This window comes from Cottoperca gobio, chromosome 3, assembly GCF_900634415.1.
Source record: "Cottoperca gobio chromosome 3, fCotGob3.1, whole genome shotgun sequence".
NCBI classification, from domain to species: Eukaryota; Metazoa; Chordata; class Actinopteri; order Perciformes; family Bovichtidae; genus Cottoperca; species Cottoperca gobio.
The window spans coordinates 16567814-16591301 of record NC_041357.1 but is presented as its reverse complement, the minus strand read 5'-3'; the positions used below and the strand labels follow the sequence as shown (position 1 = coordinate 16591301).

Genomic DNA, 23488 nt, shown 5'->3' with positions numbered 1-23488 from the left:
AAAAATCACATTCACGTTAACGTTATTCCAACTACTCAACTTTACTTTTGTTAAAATGATCAAAACATGTTCCTTAGTATTCCTTAATTAACACATCATTAGAATAGAAAATAAAACGCTCCTCAGGCAGGGCAAGGTCAAAAGTTAGATTAAACACCTTCATTTATTCGGGCATGTTATTTAAAACGCCGACTGCTTTGAACCTCACAGCGTCTTCATCAGGGCGGGAAGAGTAAAAGCAAAATGATTAAATCTTGTGCTATTTATAGACAAAACCTCACATAAAAACTGCATCACATAATGAAATGTCCAACAGATACAGATAAATCAACTATCGAAATGATGAACAATAACAATAAATAATGACAATTCTTATCACACATCAAGATACAGTCCTATCAATTAATACAACTAAGATAAATTCAAACGTGGTCTAAAAATGTGAAATTTCAAATAGATAAACCTGACAAAGAATATACTGGCCTCTGTCCGTGGTGCTGAAATTATTATGTTGCCACAAGGGGGCGCTGTGTGTGTCTAGCGGTTAAAATAAACGTGTCAGCCTTTCTCTTTATGAGCAGACACCTCAACCCTCTTTAGCAAAGAACTTCTCCTTTACACTGTGTGTGTGTGTGTGTGTGTGTGTGTGTGTGTGTGTGTGTGTGTGTGTGTGTGTGTGTGTGTGTGTGTGCATGTGTGTGTGCATTTGTGTTAGTTTTTCTTTTAAGTGAGACTGTATCATTAAATCTCTCCTGCTGCTCTTCAGGATCCATCCTAATTGGATGTCTGTCAGTTTTGACAAGAGTAGCCCAGATGAAACGACTTCAGGCAGAGACAGCCATTAAGTAGACACAGTTCGTGGATATACAGTATATCCTGAAGGGAAAGTGGCACACACAGTACACTTAAATGGCTTCTAATTGCTCAAAGGTGGGGAGCATTTTAGTCTAAGAATGATTCCCGGTTGCGCCCAAAAACAGGAGGAAAAGAGGACCGTTAAGAAGGTACTGAGAGCCTGAGTGAGATGAAGTTCCTGGAAAAAGCACTTGATGAGTATCAAATTTAAGTACTTTTTGCAAATAAATATCAGTCACGCAAAGTGCAGCAAAATTAATTGCGGTTATAAGGTAAAATGCCAGCTGGAGATAAAGTGACAGCGGATAAAAGGCCACATGAAGTATGGCTGCGCAATTAGGTGGTTGTTACTTACCGAGTTTGGAGGAGCAAGAGTCACTTGAAGCTTAAACTTGCCCCACAAATTATGTATTATTTAAACTGTACAAATGAAACGTTGATATTAAAATTCATGTCAGGCTTCAGTGAGTTTAAAAAAAACAATTATCACTGTGGAGTAAAGGAATCTCTCCCACCGTCCTCAGCCAGTACGCTGTGACGTGTTTCCGTGCAAGGTGCTCATTAAGAGGGACGTTTGGTTACTCTGACGTGGGTATCAGTGCTCTGACGGCACCTGCCCCTTTATAAGCCTCAGTAAGTCACCCGGGAGACCTCTACCACTGTTACTTTTGACTGTGCCTGGCGGTGCAAAGGGGGGACGAGGCTCTTAAAAAACCGTCGAAGTGTGCTGCTTACCATTTTCTGTCTCGGGTGCCCAAAGCACATGACTTTAGAAATACTTTGAGGTAAGTTTTGCATATGTTTTCAAGCTTTTGTAAATGGTTTAGGTCCGTTTATCACATTTTAGAGGATGATATCTTATTCATTTGAGCATGGCCAAAGTGGAGATCTGTATTTGACAGTTTATTACGTCCAATATAAATTGGATAAGGCTGTCTCCAACTTGGGGTTATTCTATTTTTATCGTGAATGCTGTGCGTAATTTGACTTTTACGCACATGTGTCCGGGTAGAAGGACAAAAGGAGAGCTAGACAATAAACAAAGAAATCACACAAAATAACATAAAAACGGATTATTTTTAAACCAATTCTCATAGATTTGTTTGATTACTTTATATTTATGTAGGGGACAATATAATAGGACTATTTGTGTGAATGGAACTAGGGAATGTAGCTGGCACTTATTTTATGTCTCTACCTGAAGGAATGGAAAAGAACAAAAAAGCCTCCATGTTTTTTTTAATACATTTTCACTTTACTTATTTTGATAATGTAGAGTGAGGATTCCCCACAAATGAGCTTTACTGACTTGGAAGTCATATTTCTAAACAGCTTTCAGGACAAAAAGGCGCGCATGGAATCTATCAAATTTGGTCTCTTCTTACTATAAATTTCTATTTCAACAAGTCAACGCGTTTTTGAACCTCTAAAACCTGGTAAAAAATAAAAAATTCTGTAGATTTCAAACTAACCTAAAAGCTTAAAATGCTGCAGAAAATTCCAAATGATCGTTTTTTATTATTTTTACTTAATATCTGATCCTCTCTTCTCCGTGCGCCAAGCAGGTCTCCATGCCCTCCCATTCCTAACGGAAGACCGGTGCGACAATGACCATCCATGTAGAGGGGCTTGTGGCTATCGCGATCTTCTATCTACTGATCCTGGTCGTCGGCATCTGGGCGGCATGGAAGAACAAACACTCCGGGGAGGCGGAGGGGACCGACCGCAGCGAAACTATCATGGTCGGAGGGAGAGACATTGGACTATTTGTCGGTGGATTCACCATGACAGGTGAAGTTCGTATTTATTACTCAATAACACCGGGATTCTAGTAGCACGTACCGTTGAAAAAGGCTTTAAAATAAGCACTTTGGTCTGTTTGGACAAGTTTTTATCTTTTCTTCTTTTCACGTGAAGAATCCACTAATTCCATTTCATTCTAATGAACTATTACTTTTTCTGTATGTAAATATATATATATTTATATGCCAACATTTTCTCCAGATTCTCATTTAACACAAATGTCAAATAAATGTTATTCTTTAATCTGTTTTTCTTCCACTAACATGTTTTGTGTGATTTTATTTATTAATTTTTTAGCGACCTGGGTTGGAGGAGGATATATAAATGGCACAGCTGAATATGTGTATCTGCCAGATTATGGCTTGGCTTGGGCTCAAGCTCCCTTTGGATATGCCCTCAGTCTTGTTGTGGGTGAGTGGTTTAAAATGTAAAATACAGGTTTGATATTACTTGTGTTCAGGAGCATAACAAGGGATGTTGGGTCCTTGTTTCTACTCATTCATACTGAAACACACTTATTGACCACATACCAGATTTAAATTATTAGTTTGGGTGCTAATTAAACCATCACCAGTGGTCCTCCATTTGTCCTTCTGAGGGGGACAACTCTGCACAGGAAAATCCTTGTTAAATTTTCAATTTCAATTTTAAGAAACAGTGCAACATTAAACCATGAATATATATGAATGCACTGTTCTATTTACCGCCTCTGCATGGTGGGTGCCTGTAATGTGTTCACTCTTTGTCCCAGGTGGTCTTTTTTTTGCTAAGCCCATGCGCTCACGAGGTTACGTCACCATGTTGGATCCGTTCCAGCAGATATATGGGAAACGTATGGGTGGCCTCCTCTTCATACCTGCACTCATGGGAGAGATCTTCTGGTCTGCTGCCATCTTGTCCGCCCTTGGTGAGTTCATGTTTCTATCGACGATAAAATAAAAATATTCTTGTGGGCAATAGCATCAAAGTGATGATGTTGCAGTGGCCATAATGTCTGTGTTCTCGTGACCTTAGGTGCTACTCTGAGTGTCATCGTGGACATCAACATTAAGATGTCGGTGGTTATCTCAGCACTCATTGCAATCTTTTACACCCTGGTTGGAGGACTTTACTCTGTGGCCTACACTGACGTCGTGCAGCTCATCTGTATCTTTATTGGCCTGGTAGGTTCATGTTGAGAAGAAGTGAAAAGAAGATGATAGCAACTAGTGAAATTAGATTCCTTCCTTGAGTAGATTTACTGCATTTGTTGCACCGAATGTACTTTGACCTTGGCTTAAAATATGCCAAATTTCTCTAAAAGTTCAAAACAAAATTCACAAATTCTGCTCAATGCACACAGTGACATGAAATGACACTGCAAAAATGGATGTGTGTCAAATTGTCCAGAAGTGACCATTAAGCCTTTCGGTTTTTGTTTGTAACTGTTTATTTCTGGGCTTGTTTTTGGACGTCTACAGTGGATCAGTGTCCCATTTGCTTTGACCAACCCTGCGGTGTCAGACATTACCATTACTGCAGTGAAGCATGTGTACCAGTCGCCCTGGAGAGGCAGCATCAACAAGAGCGACACCTGGGTCTGGATCGACAACTTCTGCCTCCTGGTACAGCCATCACTAGCTATTCCTCCCTCACATTAGCAGAATTGAGTCCACTGAGACCAATACGAGGTCTAAAACTGATTGTATTGATGAACTAAACACCATCATGCTGAGCGTATTTGTAGACAACTTCCACCATCAGTACTTCAGCCCTTATGATTATCAGATCATTTATGTGAACCTTATGACAGGGAGTGTCATGCCCTCTGACATTACTGCGGTAAATTATTTTTTATATTTTAAATGTTTAATGTGTTTTTTGGGAGTTTTCCTTATCTAAATTAAAGGTGTTTGGTCCTTAGAGGCAAACTGGTGATTTATTTTGCTATATAAATAAAACGGACATAACTGATCGCTTGAGTTCTGCAAATGTTATTCACTGGTTTCTAAATGTCCTGCAGATGCTTGGAGGAATTCCCTGGCAGGTGTATTTCCAGAGAGTGCTGTCTGCCTCCTCGGCCACCTACGCCCAGGTCCTCTCCTTCCTGGCCGCTTTCGGGTGCCTCGTCATGGCCGTGCCCTCCGTTCTCATCGGGGCAATCGGGGCCTCCACAGGTTAGAGATCTCACACATGAGCTTGCATATGCACAGTCTGTGTTTGTTTGGTTTTGGGGAGGGAATGCTCTGGATGGGTACATGTTGCCCTTAGATCTGAGAGAGCCTGGTAAATAGCAGCTGGTGCACCTCATCCATAATGAAGCAGGATTCCATTTAATAACCACGCTGGCTGTGTAAATATTACATTAGAGGGAGGCAAGGGAGCAAATTAGAGGTTTGATCTCCAGATTTTTAGTAGTCAGATTCCTCGGTGAACGCCTGAATACACAACTTTGTTTTGTCTCGTTTTAACATGACAATAATAAACATGCTGTCATTACAAAATCAAATTGACAAGTTAGTCTTGAAGTTCAGCCTCGCTCATTCACATCTTAATTCAAATGTGATTTGAATTTCAGACTTTTGCAAAGCCTAAAAATTGTAAAAACAAAGAAACTAAATGAAAAATAAATGTTGCAATTCCATCAAATTTCATTTTCTAATGATTGTGCATGTTGCACAATCATTAGATGGTTGCAGTTTTGAAATTGTAAATTGTATACTGTATGTTGAGCCAGCTATGCTCATCTATGCATTTCACATTATAGTTTAGTATTATGAATTGCAATTGGATGTGTCATATAATCTTTCCCTTGCTCAGATTGGAACCAGACAAGTTATGGTGCCATTTCTCCTAAAGAGAGGGACCAAGCGGACATGATTCTACCCATCGTGCTCCAACACCTTTGCCCACCGTTCGTCTCTTTCTTCGGCCTGGGAGCGGTGTCTGCCGCTGTCATGTCATCTGCGGACTCCTCCATCCTTTCAGCGAGCTCCATGTTTGCGAGAAACATCTACCAGCTCGCCTTTAGACAGTCGGTGTGTATGCGTGTGTGTGCCCTGTAGTCAACTGACAGATTTCTGTCAAAGTTTGAACAAAATCAATGTTCTGCACATGTCACAATCCTTGTTTCCCACTCCTTTCTGTCTCCTCAGGCGTCTGACCGTGAGATCGTGTGGGTGATGCGCATTACTATCTTTGTATTCGGCGGCCTTGCCACGTTAATGGCGCTGGTGACCGGGACAGTTTACGGCCTCTGGTACCTGAGCTCAGACTTGGTTTACGTCATCATCTTCCCCCAGCTGATCAGTGTGCTCTTTGTCAAAGGCACCAACACGTACGGCTCTGTGGCTGCCTACGTTTTCGGCATGGTGCTGCGTATAGGTGGAGGTGAACCCTACCTGCAGCTTCCTCCTTTCATCTATTACCCCGGCTGGACCATTGAGCAGAGGATACATCACATGACTGGAGAAATGGAGGAAGTCGTCGTCCAGAAGTTCCCTTTCAAGACCGTCTCCATGATCGCCTCGTTTCTGGGTAACGTCGCTTTCTCCTACCTGGCAAAGTATCTGTTTGAGAGCGGCAAGATTTCTCACAAATACGACTTTCTCGACGCAGTGGTGTCCAAGCACAGCGGAGAGATTATGGATAAGACGACGCTTGTGACTCGCGGAAACAACATCGGGCTGTCGGAGATGGCGCCCGTCAAACCGCGGCTGAGCGTGACCTTGGCGGCTGCCTTCACACGCCGTGACACACTGCAGGCAGAAACAGTGGAGGAGGAGGAGGAGGAGTCCAGCCCTGATTCCTCCGACCATGGCGAATAATGACAATCTCAGGATGTGACTGAACACGTGAGTGAACTGTAAGTGAACTTACTCTGTCAGATACTCGAAAAAGAAGTACGAGACAAACGTCCTCCCTTGGGACTATAAAAGTACCACATCCAACATGTGGTGATTGGATACAGCCACATGTTGATTGTCCGGACATGAAGTTCTCTTTCTGTGAAGTACATCAAGCATTCACTCATATAGTACTTAGAGATAGTTGGGTTGTACTGCATATTCATCCTTTGTTGAACTGCGCTGGAGATCTACTTAAAGAACACTGTCTTCATTGGAATAATTGATGAGTGAGAGATGCTGCAAATCATTTCTACAGTAGTAAAATATTTGATGAGGAATTAAAAAGGCAGGTACTTAAAAAGAAGCACGTGACAGCACAACCATAGTTTGGAAGGTGGAGGGTTTACTGTATGTACCAATTAGATAAAAGCAATAACACACACTTGAACACCTGTGCAGAAATCTTTTTTTTTAAATATGATTGTGAAAGTAAAATAGATTGACAAAAAGAAAATGATGGAAAACAGGATATTTTAAAGCTGTGTCATATCAAGCCACTGAATTTATGTCGTGTGTAAATGAACGTTTGCAGCTCTGACATAATTGGGTTTTGATTTATGAATGAATTAACACGTTAAATCGACTGTAACGTCATGAATACATCCAATATATTAACCAACACCTAAAACTAGTTTTGTTTGATACAGTTTCAACAGGCTTCTTCATTATTACTGATATAAACACATCATGACTGTGAATCAAGAAACAATCCATGTATCATGCTGAGTAGAAAATATACAAGTAGTGACAGTAGTTGACTTGAAGCATTAGGTAATATTCTCTTTAATGTCAGGTGTAGAAGAAGTTTTAATCTTAAGAATCAGTGTAAATTAGTGTTTAAAATGATCTTGTATTCAACTGCCTTAATGAAACCCATAAAAACAGAAACTTTTATTTCCACAGTTCTGACTGGACTCTGGCGAACAAAGACTTGAATATGAATGTAACCTCTACAAAAAGATCTAAATATATTGAGTAGTGTACTTCTACTGCTGTGTGTGTGTATGTTTTTGTTTGTGATTTTGCAAAGTCAAACAGTAACTGGTGCAGAACAATGTGGCGGCAGGTTCTGCTTCACAAATCTGTTCTTCTTCAGCAGTGTACAGATTGTTTTCTCTGTGACGTGTATGTTTGTATAAATATGGAGAAAAACAAAACAAATTATACTGGTTATAACTGTTCATATAAGATAGAAAGGATGCTGTCTAAATGTTTATTTATTTTTGATGTCATAAAAGATGAAACAATAAAAAATAAAACAATTATTTCAGGAAAATATATAAATTCTACTTTTGGAACAAGATGAAATTGATATTTCACTTTTTTTGGGGGGATAAAAAATACACTGTGAGAATATTGCAAATATGGTTTTACTTCGTCGGATTGTTGTGTGTTTATAATTTTAGAGGCCCGAAGATGTCAACTAAACTAGTAATTCAAAGAAAGAGCAAATATCAGAAAAAATCCAGGGAGGTGTTTCAGAAATATATATCTATCTGCGTTCCTTGTCCGTTATTAATTTGTGACCCCTCAGATGTATTTTACGCCCCCTTTGAAGGTTCTTTGTCTTATAGGAATATTAGCGCTCATTTCAATGCTTTCTGCGTTTTCTTTTACTGTTATTAATTTGAAGCTTTATTGAGGTATATCTTCAGACCTCTAGCTTTCTGTTACTGTAAACAATATATATATTTAAAAAAAAACATCTTTCTTTAGAAAAAAAGGCTCACATTGAATTTGCAGCCGGCCCAAGCTCTTTCTAGTGGGTCAGGCCCTTCAGCTAGCTGGACGGTCGTCGGAGAAAGAGAACATGTCCGGAAACGTGACTGAAATTACAATCGCTTCGCTTGCATCTTTGTCCCCCTCCACGGCCACAGTGAAAGACAGCATCTTAAAATAGCTCTCGCTCTCTGGTTATTTACATTACCTTAAGTGCTGTACTCGCTCTTGTCTGGGACTCGGGGAGGAGCCACCCGGGTGTGGGTGGGGCTGCTGGTGGTCAGGCAGGGAAGATGGACTTGGGTGGGGGTTAGAGGGGGTGTAGCTTACTGGCACCCGTTGCCATAAAATCCACCAACCGTGATGCGCAGGAATGACGCGGGTGCCCCACCCATCCGCCGCACCTCCACCCTCCTCTGCCGGTGTCCTTTTCGACGCCCTTGAGAACTAAGACCAATCCCGTAAAAAAAGCAGAGGGGGGAGGAAGACAGAGAGAGTGTCCCATCTCCGTTCATAGAAAGTACCTCAGAGAGCACTCATGATAATTAACAATTATGAAGGAAAACGGTCGCTTGTCCAAAAGTCAATCCATTTATTCAAGGCTTTACGCGTGAGGAGGAGAACGTTGGGGGATGGTCTTTGCTTTCTTCTAGAGAGCATTTGGATGCGAACCAAAACAGATGCATTCGTTCATAACTACAGGATATATTTAGAACGTCCTAGGACGTCTTTCCAGGAGTCATTGATAATGTGCCAGTGCAGATTTTTGTCCTGCATTTGTAATAATCTCTAATTGACACATTTCTTGACTTTTTTTCCTTCTCTTCTCATCTATGAAAGCTCATATTACCTTTAATTTGCTTTTCTAAAAGCTAAAATGCTCAAGGACTTGATTTACTGGTCACACAATGTGAAAGCTTCCCTTCCAAACCTCTCGCACAGCTTCATTTTTCTTTTTACTTTCCTTCTTGGTCTGAAGGAAGATTCTTTAAGTATCAAATTAGATCCCAAAAGGAGAACCAGCAGACTTTAAGCTCTGAGCCGACGGACAATGTTTAAAAATGTGGAAAAAAATGTCAAACATTTGATCTGCTACAGCTGTCTGGCTTATTTTCCCAGACCAATCTTTAGAGCTAAAAGGGAATTCTGGGAATCAAGGTCCCACCGGAGCACTTTTCCTTGACGTGGACTTGACGAGATGAGATAACAGAGAGCAGACGGTGCATTCAGATAGACATCGACGTGCTGGAATCAAGTATAACCTTAGAGAGAGGACTCAAAGCATGAGACTGTCAAGGTATCTGATCGCTGCTGCTTTGCGGGATCGAATCGTTTTTGTTGAACTTTTACAAACGTGGAACCAGACCCACATTTGCATTAAATTTGCAGTAGCCTGAGCACTGATATGGTTCAATAGATTGCATCTCATTTCAACTTAATTGAGAGAACACAATAGCATCAACCAAAGTACAATGTAATAAAAATCCACTGCGACAACAGCCTCATGCAATGCTTCAAACAACAACAATATCGTGGTAGAGAACAGGTAAATGGGAACCCATGTTGCATGTTTAGTGTAAAGGGGCACTTAACACATTTTAACTCATCATAAGGACAGTTAAACTGTTTGACACAGGAAGTCTCCTACTTCACCGTCCTTTTCATTGTTTGTTACCACATAACACGGGGTGTAGGTTACTGGACCGTGATTGGCTTCCACACTAGTTGTGGCGTCACAAAGTAATGCATAAACTCAGTTTTAAGGTGAGCACGGAGAAACCTTTCCACGTCAGCAGATGCAGACCGCCATTATTCTGCCCTGTGAAGGTCAAACATCTAAGTAAATTGATATTATGCAAAACAAATCTTTGAGTGGAGGGGGCTGCTTTAATATTTCTTATTGTAAGCACAGAAAGGATAAAAGAAAAGTGTGATTTGACTATCTATACTATACTATGATGTAGCGCATCAGACATTGTTTCCTCTGTCTCCTCTCCAGATTGCAGCACACAAGGCAGCTCATATCTCATCTGTGGCTGAGTCACCATCACGTTGGCGGGCCACTATTTATGTCCCTCTTAAGTAATGTCCCCTGTAATGTAATTGCAAGGCATCTAATTGAAACATTGAAAGAGGGCGAGGGATGGAGAAGAACAAGAAGTGGTGTAGGTTTGAGAAGGATATATGACAAAGTATGTGTGGTGTATCAACGTAAATGTAAAGGGGAAAATATTTGACACAAACGTAATGTCATGTCTAATTGTTTCCCACATATCTCTCCATCTTCTCCATTAGTCCCTCCAAGCAGCTGAGGAGCGTCTTTAGCAAAATAAATGTAGCGGCTGCTCTAATCGAATCAGCCACGAGAACCTAATTACAGAACCAGCCCTGTTGTACTCGGGCCGGCTGCAGGTAGAACCGTCTGCGGCTCACCACCAGGATGAGGCGACTGCTCCACAATCAGCAAACCTCACTGATTCCTAATGAGTCAGAGCCATGAATCAGCTTCACTCATGTGGAATTAGAGCTGTGAGACAAACAGTTACTCAGATCCTCCGAGACTAGATTTCACAAGCGGTGGAGCGCCATCAGCTCCGGTGGATCAATATAAATCTAATTGTTCCTTTGGACCTGCATGTATGGAGAGTCAGTGGTGCAGAGATTGAGAAGAAGAAACAGAAAAGAGCTCTAGCATGTGCATAAGCAATTCTTTATTTTTGTTTTGGTTGAATATACAAATTCATTTTTACATTTTTCCAAAGATGCACAATTAATTTATGTTACAGTATTTTTAAATTAACTTGTTCAGTTTATCATGAAATAGTTTCAATGTGCAAAATAAGCCAAATGCTTACCTTTAAGAGTGTCTACAACATTACCCTGATGAAAAGGAGTGCAACGTCATTGCTGATGACTCACAAGTGCAATTTATTTGTTTTTGATCCCTGTCAAAATGTTGCAGTACATTTGTTGTGTAAATTGTAGTTTAATGTTATATACTGAGTGTACAATATTACTGTACTGTAGCTTACAGTGTTTTAGATTCATTAAACTTACAAGGAATTGAAATGTTTGATGTCTTAAACACAAACTTTATGGTTGATGCAGAACGGAGAAGATACATTGATGCAGTCAAAATTATAATGTTGCTTTATGAATGCAGGATTTACTGTGAGGTAAAGTTATACTGCTTTAACTATATGTACAGTAACTCGGCATATTTGACGAATAAAGTGGAAGTCTTTCTCCTCTCTGCGTCATTTTAAATACAAACTTCTGCATACAGTTTTGCATTGTTTATTTAACTGTTATTTGTATAATCTTCCCTGAAATGACTGAGTTTTCAAGGGATTGTGGAGAAATTGATAATGACCATCTTATGATTTAAATTCAGTGATGAACATATAACATTTACTATCCAGTTTGATACAGATGCTTTCTTTTGGTTTGCTATGTGAGATTAAGATAAAGTCAAATTAAGAAGTATGGCATTTTGTGTGAAGGGTTTTGAAAATCCAATGTCTGTGGTGAAAATGGATCCAAAGCAACTGCAACAAATGAGTGTGAGAACGCATGTATTCTGTCTTTATTCATATGAGGGCAGTCCTGCCGTACAACATGTTCCCCTTCAGCCATCTCTTTTCTAAAGAGAGCAAGGAAGGGACATGGAGGGTCATTTTTTCATCCCATAGAAAGTCAGGGGGGAGAATAATGTAGTGGCCACACACACACTCACACACACACACACACACACACACACTCACACACACACACACCCACACAAAAGTGCACATTAGCCCCAAGGGACCCGTTCACTGCCAGAATGAAGACGCTACGGAAGGGAGGGTGGATGGGACCCATGTGAACTATTTCACATGCACACACAAGGGCCCTGGTGGTTGGGGGTGTGTGACACAAAGACGCAGAAGGAAAGATGTGTTTGTATGTCAAACAATTTCATTAATATAGCCTTAAGATTTAGACGAAAGAGGAATTGAGAATTTTTTTTATTTTAAAGCCACCACACATTTGGGATATTGTGAAATTTGACATTATTTAATTGTAGATTGGGTACAACAGTATTACGTTGGATTGACTGCAGGAGGTGCAGCATTATTAATAATCGTGAGGCACAAGAGAAGAAAGAAAGGACAAAAAACAGGAAGAAAATGTTAGGAGGGGCATCGTACCTCTTAGCTCATCACGACGCACATTCAGCCTCCAACCCCGCCCTGTCCTGTGTGCGCGCGCGCGCGCGTGTGTGTGTGTGTGTGTGTGTGTGTGTGTGTGTGTGTGAGCGTCTATAGTATCACAATCAGTGCCCTGGCTGAGTCTAAGCCAAAGGATCCATTAGAGCTGATTGAGGAGCACAAGGGTGCAGACGTAACCCTGAGAGAAGGTGACAAGAACACACACACACACACACACACACACACACATTCACAATCCAGTCCAGTCACATGAATCTTGAGTAAAACTAGAGTCAGAAGCAACACATTTATGTCCAAGGCATATAAAGACTAAACATGCACAAAGACACCCACACACACACACACACACACACACACACACACACACACACACACACACATTTGTACATTTGTTGTGACTGTGTGTGTGTGTGTGTGTGTGTGTGTGTGTGTGTGTGTGTGTGTGTGTGTGTGTGTGTGTGTGTAAATAATTAAATGGACTTGTCATAGTAGTAAAAAGTGCAAGTGTTACTAATAAAATGCACGATGGCTCTGCATACTATCAGGACCCTGAAACCATCGTTCATTGCTTTTCTTTACACCTGTGTTCAAAATGTCTTCTGTGATAAAGGTTTATTAGCTCCACTTGTAATCTTCTGTACAACTTGTGTTGCTGTATGATCTTCAATGACGTTTTGGATAATTATTTTATTTTTAAATCAGGGTGAACAATTCCTTTTAAAAAAAGAATCTCTTAAAGGGACAGTGTGTAGGATTTGGCGGCATCTAGTTTTGCGCTTGCAGATTGCAACTGAATTACCCCTCTGCTCAGCCCTTCCTTTGCAAGACTGTTGTAACGAGCCGTTGAGTGCAAAACCTGTGGTTAGTGTCAGGTGATTATACACTAATGAAAACATAATTATGAATATTATATTCCATTTCTGATAATAGAAAAATACGACACACAAATCCCCAAAATACGACACACGGACCCTTTAAATTGATGACGTAGAAATTTCATGTTTGAAGGAATTTGTGCATATTTACATTTAAAAAAAACATATTATTCAACCCAGTATTATGGCGTTAATTATTTTGCTGTTTTCAGCACAAAGCACTGCACATTACCTTCAAGGCACTAAACGGCAGACAGACACAGGTAGCCACTAGCTGGTGTACAGAGTGAAAGGTAAAGTCTGGATTAAGCCTTGCAGAGACTAAACTATAATTGTATACACTTATAGCATAGTATGAGCAATCAGCCTCAATCAGAAGAAGGGAAGCAAGTAAACATGTGTGAGATATGGTGATGTCTAAATGTGAGTATGCACCGGGGGTTAAGAAAGAACAATCACAATAAGTCAAAGTGTGTTTTGGAGAAAAAAGAGAAAGGACGAGCGTCTGATGACAGAGAAGATGAGAAGGTTTCGGCCTCTCGTCTCTGTTGTTGTGTCAGACGTGGATGATAGGCCGGGTGATGTAGAGAGCACAGAGACAATGGTGAGGAGGTCACACTCCAGCACGCTGCAGAGTGACAGTGTTTGGCTGGGTGTCACATCAGGAGGCTGCCTCATGTCACGAGCAGGTCACATGATTGCTCAGAGTCGCAACACTGCACTGCACACACACACACACATACATCTATAAAAACATGCATATAGAACATGGAGTACAAGTATTGAAAAGCAGTCTCACGAATCTAACAGCACTTCAAAATATTGTCAACAATCCCTGATAATCCTAGAGCTGCTCAGTTTAGATACATGTACAGCTGCTCTGCCCTTAGCATAAAACAAAGGGTTTCAGTATTACACACGTTGAAACAATCACTAGTAGAATGTAAATATGGGATGTTGTGTACTATCTTGTCTCCTTTGTTTTCCAGTGGATACACTGTAAGATTTTTCTTTAATAAAATAAATGATCTATCTTTCATACGCAGAATCTGTTTATAGAGATTACTCTCTAAAAGGATTACCAAACATGAACGCAGCAGGGCAACATTGCTACCCAAATTGACGGCACATACAAACGGGAGAATTGAGCAGTACAACAGCAAACTGAGGAGAACGGGCAGAGCTATGTGCTCATTCAGATTATCACGTGGTAAACTGTGTAAAGTTGTGTCCTTTTCTGTTTTTGCATCTGTTCAACATTTTTGCCCTTTTTTTCCACATAAAGCACTGATTACATTGCACAATAGGTTACTTCTCTGTTGTTTCTTACCTCCTTATGTGTTAGGCCTAAGCCTACGTCAGCATGAAGCCTATAATGTCCCCTGTCAGGGTCAACAACATTCAACACCACATGATGCCGACTGTTCACATACACTGTTTGTAGCTATATCTACGAAAAGTAATGCCCTGTAAATTCCACAGAATAAATTCTTATATATGCACAAAGAATGAGGAATAGCTTTTCGTAGGATATCATATGAACAGGTTGTATGAGGATATGTTGCAGGATGTATGGCCGTAGAAATATAGACCAAAACCAGAGGAAATGTGCATGAATTGTCTAAGAGTCAATATGATGAGTCAATGAGCAGCAATATATCTTAACCTTCATATTCTTGAAACGGCTGAAAAGCTAAACTTCCTTTATCCAATTATCTTCTGCCACACTGAGAAAATGGTAACCTTTAAGGCCATAACACAGACATGAGGTTGGAACTGGACAGAGGACGACTGTTAGGTGTATGTGGTGAGCGAAGAGAGACACTTGATCATTTATTTTATTATAACAAAGTGTTTATTATACACCTGTTTTTCGGTGTTATGAATATGGAAACAAATCACATGTCTCCAATAATTAAACATAGTACTTCTATGTTATACGGTGGGCAGAAAAACTGAAGAGCGTCACAGTTCATTTCTGTTCAGTTGCTTTTCTATTGGTGTTTTCAGTTTGTGGTGGGACATTAATGAATAATAAAACTATTTAACGATTCCTTTAATAACTTGCATGGCCAGTCGTCTTGAAGGTTGGCCACTCAAAGGTTGTACACAACGTCAGCAGTAAAGTAAACGTTTATTTCACAGTTACACAGAAACAACAACCTGCTTCTTCATTTATTGTCCACTAGATGTCGCTCTAATCCAAAGATTGAAATGTCCGGAGTAGGAAAGGCTACATTCATGTTTGTGCTCTGAAACAAAAAGCTCAAGTGTCAGGAAAGCGACACGTTTGAGCTCTCATCTGCAAAAGTTGGACCACTAATAATCATTATAATGTCTAATATAGTGGAGGGTTTGCTGTGTGGAAGAAAGAAAGACACAAGCTTCAAAGTTACTTTCTTTCATTATTGTATATTTAGATCAAAATCCATCAACATAAAACATTTTTAAGTTTGTTTTCTGCTTAGTTTGAGCATCTTTGTATTTTTTGCTCAATTAAAATCTTTTATCATCATTTTCAAATGTTTTGTGTCTTATCCTTGAACACATCACAGTCCTACAAGATTTATTCCATAACCATATTTAACGTACACCTATATCAACAGCAATTTTACTGCAAAACCATTCTGATTGTTTTCACGTACTGTATAATTTCTACTGACTGCAGCTGAATCTCTAAATGTCTCTGTGTTGTTTTCCAGAATACAGATGGATCTTAATCAACATTCTCTCTCATAAAAAAAGCTGATGCTTTTTTATGCATCAAACTAAATTCAACATCAGAGATAACAGGCCAATTACTCAGATAATGAGTAATAATGTCAGCGGTCCTCAGAAGAAATACTGATGTGTGGTCTGAGATATGATACAGCCAACACTGCACTTCAAGACTAGATCAAAGAGCTCTTTGGTGTTAAGCTGAAATCGATCTTAGGTTAAGATTTATGTGGATTTGAGGAAAAGTCTTTTCAACAGATTGTGGAGAAACCATAGATCAAACCAGCTTTATTTTACCCTTTAAGTTTTTGGTACTTTGTGTGTACTGACCTTTGCCTGTTATTAGATTTCCTGTGCAGGGGTGTACACACAAAGACCTCAGACACAATTAAACTAGCTTCAGCTCTCAGTTGTACAGTAAAGTTGGGTTCTTGCTTTTAATCTTGGAGGCAAGGAATTGACTGTTAGCCCAGGTAACGTCTTCAACCGTGCTTTTATGAAAAAGGAACTTGTGCATTCCTGTCAAACACAGTGTAGCTTTGCCTCAAATGCAGTGTTCAAATTCTCAACTAAGACGTGGGAGGCCTGAGGGTGAGTTTGACTCCCTGGGAGCTCAGAAGAAAAAAAATGCTCCAGGGTAAATATAACAAAAATAATGTGACTCCCATGCCACCCGGAACTTTCTGGAGTAAAACTAAAGCCCATAAATAAATCAAATTAAAAAGGCCTTATAATAACAGCCAGCGGACATTATAAATATGTTGACAAAACAATCTCACCTCAAGGTTTTGAACGTATCACACAGTCTTCCAGCAGATGAAGTGTGACCAGTTGTCTAAATATTCAATATTTTTCTGAGCACAGCTTGTAAGCCAACATGGATGAGAAGTTCTTGAAGAAAGTCAATTTAAACATCTACAATTCCATGAAAATAGGCAGACTTCTACCAATGAGGATCCTGCGATATGATCAAAAGCTAAACATCTACAGCACTAAATGGATCCTGAGGTGAAACTGTTGTTTCCAAGGTAAAGAATGAGCTTACATGTAAGTAAGCAAGTAAGAATCACAACTGTTTATAATCACACCACTCCAGGTGACAGGTTGTGCTACTAACACATGGTGCTTTGTGTAAACCTAATGAGTGGAAAGTAGTTTTGGTTACCATATTAACTTATTCTTCATAATAACAGCGTGTCTCTCTCTGCAGCCTAAAGGAATACGTGTTTATGAACTTATGTTACATCTTGACCTTTTTTACTGTTACGTACTGTGCTGCAGAAAGACACAAACATCCTGTTACAGATATAAATACATCCTTACTGGCCCTGTCATAAAGGCATTACAGCAGGCAATAAAAACGTTCATCATCTATTATGGTGACAAAAAGCTAGTAACTACAGTACAAGCGAATGTATTACTTGACCTAGGCTGATACGCGCATTATAAAGACATCATAAGTCATAATGCACTACGTATGTGCCATTATAAGAGTGGGTTTCATGTTCGTTTGTTAAACTCACAATTTTGAAACTCCATTAAAAGTCCTGCATTTATATTATTACTATAAGCAGCAAAAAGTGCACACTGGGCAGCAGAATAGCCCCTATTAGAGTGACATATTACATATTACTGACACATTTTGATGTGTATTTCAATGTCTTTCTACTGCGAAGTTTATTTTAACTGCTTTATTTACTGTTTGGTATTTTAAACGGTAACAGTGCATCCAAGTTTATAAGATATTTTTTTTAATGTAAAAATCGTAATGTGTAAAGTAGGCCTAAGTACAACTACAGTATTTTCTAGTGCATAGTATCAATCTTCTCATCCAACTCTTGGGAATAAAATGTTTTAAAGTACAGTTGCCTACTTGAGTAATGCATGATGTCAAGATGTTTACAAATAGGAAGTTGTGGCTTACATGGGGCCCTTGAATGCACCATTATGTTTTCTCAGAGCTTTCCAGCGAACAGTTAATGTCTCTGGTGGCCGTCCTTTTTCTTCTCCTCCCACACAGCCAGACCAACACACACATTTCTGTACAGTAAGGAGACTCTCACACTACCCGTCCTTGTTAGGGTACCTACAGGGACACGAGAGCGCGAGAGAGATGGCACAAACCGACAGCCAAAGTTCTACTTTCCCCGAGATAGTGGAGCTAAACGTGGGTGGGCAGGTGTATGTGACCCGACATGAAACTCTCACGACGGTCCCCAACTCTCTCCTGTGGACTAAGTTCACCCAGAGCTCCCCGGGCGACCTGCCAAAGGACGGCAAGGGCCGCTTCTTCTTCGACAGGGACGGCTTTCTGTTCCGCTACATTTTGGACTATTTGCGGGACTCTGAACTTTTCCTGCCCGAGTTTTTCAAAGAGAGGAGGAGGCTGCAGAAGGAAGCGGACTTCTTCCAGCTGCCGGAGTTGTCGAGGCGCCTGGCAGCCGTCAGTAAAGAAAGCTTGTACACGGAGGACAGCGGGGAGCCGGAGGAGGCTGAGCTCACCAGCCCGGTCACTTCCTCCTCCTCCTCGGACAAAACCCTGCGCTCTCCTGGGGCCAGCGCCGGCTACATCACCATCGGGTACAGAGGCAGCTACACTATCGGGAGGGACATCCAGGCGGACGCTAAATTCCGCAGGGTCGCCAGAATAACCGTCTGCAGCAAGACTTCTCTGGCTAAAGAGGTTTTTGGAGAAACCCTGAATGAGAGCCGCGACCCGGACCGCCCGCCTGACAAATACACCGCCAGGTATTACCTCAAGTATAACTTTCTGGAGCAGGCGTTTGACCGGCTGGCTGAGGTTGGTTTCCACATGGTGGCCTGCAACTCCACTGGGACCTGCTCGTACGGCAGTAATGACCCGGGGGAAGACAAGCTGTGGACCAGTTACACCGAGTATGTTTTCTCCCGATGTAGCGACTGAAAACTGCTCTCTGGGTGCAGGAGAGCATTCATTCTGACGACTTATGTTAACTAACAATTGAAGCAATCTACTATAGTTATTTCTTTCATTTAATTAACATCCCGAACTGGCAGTTTCTGTTTAGTTTCAGTTTAGTTTGTGTTTGTGTCACTCCCTGCTCTATGCAGTGGGATCAAACCAGAGTTGATATTTTCTGCCATTGTTCTCCTCTGTTCTGTGGGAGGAGCACTTACTCCAAACTCAAACATATATCTCACTGGTTAGGAGGTAAAGACAAAAATACTTTTTCATTGGGTGGGTTACATTTTGTGGGCCAGTTTGCCTTTGAACCTTTATGGCTTTCACAGAGACTGCTTTGTTCTTAGTTAATGACATACATGTTTACTTAGGGTGGCAGAAATGTTAGAAGCTGGTTTCTTTTGATCCTCACTGAACTGTGCTTGCATTGTGGTGTTATTGATGAGAGGCTAACACATTAACTAGGACATATGTACTGTAAATAGCCTAATGTTTAAATGTCCTCTCAAGTCTTACATTTTGGGGATTAATGGATGAGGAACACAGTAAATTGCTTCTTCGATATGTTACCTTTATATGCATATGCATACCCTTTTTTGAAGTCTATTATATCAACCACACATACAGTATCACTGCTTTCAAGATTACACATTGGGACTTCTTCACAATACTATATTGTTATGTGCCATTAATGAGCTGTTGTCATTGTTTTCTCTTTAGGTATAAAGCTACAGCAAATAAAGTGACATTGTAACAGTATTTACCCCATCTTCCCCTTGAGTTCACTGTGAAAACTTATTTAAGATATGTCTTAATACATTAAAGCTTCTTTTCATGCAGGTAAGTTCACACATTCCTTTCTTCTTATCAGGTCACCAGTGTTCGTATTCTCTGTGAAGGCATTTTAGAAGTTTACAAGACCATCTTATCTGGGCTCTTTCATAGAACATTTTATTACACATTTGATATATATATATATAAATATTTGATATTGATATATTCTTGGGATTTCCCTCAAACATTCAGCTAGACTGACTTCACAATCCTTTACAAGATTGGACATAGAGATCGAATCCACGCCCCTGCTGAATGAGAAATGATCTCAGTAGACTGAGAATGGCACCAAAAAATAGTTTGATGAGAATTTGATCTGAATCAAAAGAGAGAGCGATCGAGGATGTCATAAATAACTTTGGTATAATAGAAATGCAGCATAAACTTAACTGCAACACACCTACATTTGCTGCTGTCAAGTCACGAGTTTCCTAGTTAAAGGCTGTCAGTCATGGTACTAAACAAACGCAGATGGTAGATGAGTTGTCTTAATTGAAAACTCCATTGTGAATTTGCTGATTTCTGCACATGTATATGTTCTCGACCATTTCAACTAAATTGCCACTCCTTTTACTTAAGGATGATTGATGTTTATTCAAACTAAAATTGAGATGAACGCATACAAATTACAGCCAAAAGCAAAACTTGCTAGCCAATCTTGCACAGCATAGTAGAGTGTCTCTCTGCAACACAGAAGAGCTCTGTTATCTCCCTGAGCAGGATGGGGAAGAGGAGGAGGAAGGGAGGATTTCTCTTTGGCTGACAAGTACAGTAATCAAATGTCTGTTCTCTCATAGGATCCTGGGGCACAAATCCAAACTATCCCAGGATCAAGTCTAATGAAAAATAAAAAGGCTTTGTGTGGGCTGTGTTAGAGTGAACCAGAATGAATGTGTAAAAAGAAATTGGCAAAATAAATAATTTATCTGTCAGTTGCCCAAGAAAATATAGCATGCTATGATTGCTTCGTTTCTTATGTAACTCTCTATAAGCAAACAAAATCATATGAACATAAACACACACAAAGATGAACACACACACACATATGCACATACCCTTCCAACCAACGCAACCTCCCACACACACTTCTGCCACCAATGAGCTTTTGTAAGAGCGTCAAAGATAGACATGTCTCCACAAGAGACCTTGTATCTGCTGTCAGCTGATGCTGCCATCTGGACAGGAAAAAGGAAGGATCGACTGCATCTCTTCCTCTAGTGCGATCTCCAGAAACAGGACATAGTGCTGCTTCACTGTCTTCACCGTCTGCAAAAACACAGCAACTGGGGCTCAGCAAAATCAGATGCATCTGTCCTCATCCTGTGTCTTTCTTATTATTATAGAAAACATGACTGCTTTAAAATGCTGAGAGGCGAAGAGTCGAAGATGCCCTCCAATACTTTACTTTACATCTACCGCTTTAGATTGAGACCATATGAAACGATGGGAGTAGGGTTGCAAAGGGTCCGAAACATTTATGGAAAACATTTCAAGCGGAAGTTCAGCACAGTCATTTTGGGAATATTGGATTTTTGTACAATTTCATTATAAAAGCAGATCTTTAATGGGGAACTTGTTTTTTTGGGAGGACACACACACACACACACACACACACATAAGAAGGCAAAACTAGCTCTTATGGCATGTTTTGGTTTAAAGTATTCCCATTGAATGAACTGTGACGTGCAGCATTCAGCAGCACACCCTTCCATCACATGTTCAGATCGATTGCCAGCATGCGCAGCCAACACTACTGCATTGTCTGAGCCAAAGGATTACATGAACATTATATATTATATTTATATTACTGGAGTGAATATATTTAATATTTTCATGATATTTCAGTTTCACCAGCACATAGTAGCCTAACGTACACCGTTTAGGCTAAAACTTGAACTCCTTCTGACAGTTTGTACAAGCTAGCTGTTACCATGTGGGAAGCAAATTGAGGAGTATTAATTCATCTATTTCCATTCATTCTTTATTGTAAAACATTGTTTTAGAATTTAGTTTGCACACAGCACACATTGTCAAATGTTTAAAGTAAGCTAGTGCCTTTATCAATTAGTTAACTTGAAGCTGGCTAAATACATTACACATTTCACACTGTATGTATTTGACAAATGAATTGATGTATTTGGCATATTAATGGGTTATGTCTGCTTATTATATGGTAAAATTTGACCACATAATTGGCAAATAGAAACTAATCTTTTACCGCAACAGGTTAGTTTCTATCTGCATATGACATGGTAAATGCAGCCTGAGGATATCCCTTATAATTACATTTTATAACCGTTCTTGTTCATTTCCATCAAATCCCCATCAATTCCCGTTAATTCCCACGGAAAGTTTCCTTCTTGAATACTTTTGGAATTTTGCAACCAGACAGGATATAAAATACTTAATCCAATTAAAATGTACTTTTTTGGTTCCTCTGAGATTAGGATGAGTTTCTCTGACTGTTAATTACTAACTGCTATTTATAATACAGACCTTTAATGTGTGTGTGTGTGTCTGTGTGTGTGTGTGTGTGTGTGTGTGTGTGTGTGTCCTTGATGAAGAAACACCCCCAAAACACATTTCACTCGATATATGCTATTTTATTTCTGTGAGAAAAATCTGTCGGCCACACACACACACACACACACACACACACACGCACACACACACTGAGCGCAGGAGGGAGACAGATAAAGAGAGCCAAATTAGCCAATTTGCAGTGTTGGAGATAACGCAGCTTTCTTCGTATCTGCCTCTATGTGTTAAATCTTTCACATTTCTCTCACAGTGTCTGCCTCCAGCTCACTGAAACCTGCAAGTCTTTAATGGTGTTAATTCTTTTTGTCTCCAGCGCTTCAGATATAGACACATCATACAGAGAGAACAACACATGAATAATTAACTGTATAATGTGTTTAGGTGTGAGAGCCGAAAATAAAACGTGATGGCCTTCAGCTGAACATAAGAACATTCTCCCTTCATTTCCATGTTATCTGAAATGTCCCGTTTACAGTAGAGCTCCTTTACAGCAATGACAGCAGTGGCTGTTTAATTACATTCACATTTATCAATACTGTACTGCAGGATTTATCTTAAGCTTAGTAGTGAAGCATAAGCATAAAACATGAGGGAACCTTTCAGACTTGTTTTGTGTTTCTTTTGCCCTTTTGAGAAATAACTTAAAATTTGGACTATAGATTTAACAATTTAAAAAAAGGACTCATGGAAAAAAGTGAGGATATAGTTTTTACAAATGATGCTATCAGAAGGTTGAAACTGAGAGAAGCTATTTGGCTTGGCTCTCTGATAATCATCTTACAAACATTAGTACCAAAGCCACCATTAGTGTAATACTGTAATAGAGAACTGGCAAGCCAACAGAAAAGCATTTCACAATCCGTTCGCTAAATTGATTGATTGATTGCCATTTAAACTATTTCTATAAACATCAAATACTTGTGGTTACATACATTTGTCTTGTCCCTTTAAATGTCTGTAAAGGTTCTAGTGAAAATGCAGAACAAACCAGAGCTGTTTAGCTGAGCTTGACATTTCATTTGGAAATAGCAGTTGACAAAACAATCCCAACTAAAGGTCCACTTACTTCCTGTTCTAGGTGTTTTAATCATTGGCCCATTAAGC

At 40.0% G+C, this 23488-nt stretch overlaps 2 protein-coding genes across 4 annotated transcripts; both read left to right on the top strand.

Annotated features, from left to right (window-relative positions):
• The first annotated feature begins 1517 nt into the window (after positions 1–1517).
• On the top strand, positions 1518–7742 carry slc5a7a (solute carrier family 5 member 7a). 3 transcript variants are annotated; one of them, XM_029461891.1, is made up of 10 exons: positions 1518–1640; positions 2421–2646; positions 2956–3069; positions 3410–3565; positions 3673–3821; positions 4119–4262; positions 4661–4814; positions 5458–5675; positions 5793–6491; positions 7449–7742. In XM_029461891.1, exons 2-9 carry the CDS (start codon positions 2463–2465, stop codon positions 6462–6464), a joined length of 1791 nt encoding a protein of 596 aa, XP_029317751.1. In that variant the 5' UTR covers positions 1518–1640; positions 2421–2462; the 3' UTR covers positions 6465–6491; positions 7449–7742. The 3 variants fall into 3 exon arrangements, with proteins under 3 accessions (XP_029317751.1, XP_029317734.1, XP_029317743.1); XM_029461874.1 differs by having other exon boundaries at positions 5793–7742; XM_029461883.1 differs by having other exon boundaries at positions 1555–1640; positions 2418–2646; positions 5793–7742.
• Positions 7743–18066: 10324 nt separating this feature from the next.
• LOC115023516 (BTB/POZ domain-containing protein KCTD12-like) lies at positions 18067–19782 on the top strand. Its single transcript, XM_029454553.1, has one exon. The coding sequence runs from the start codon at positions 18182–18184 to the stop codon at positions 18989–18991; it is 810 nt and encodes a 269-aa protein (XP_029310413.1). The 5' UTR covers positions 18067–18181; the 3' UTR covers positions 18992–19782.
• The last annotated feature ends 3706 nt before the right edge of the window (positions 19783–23488 follow it).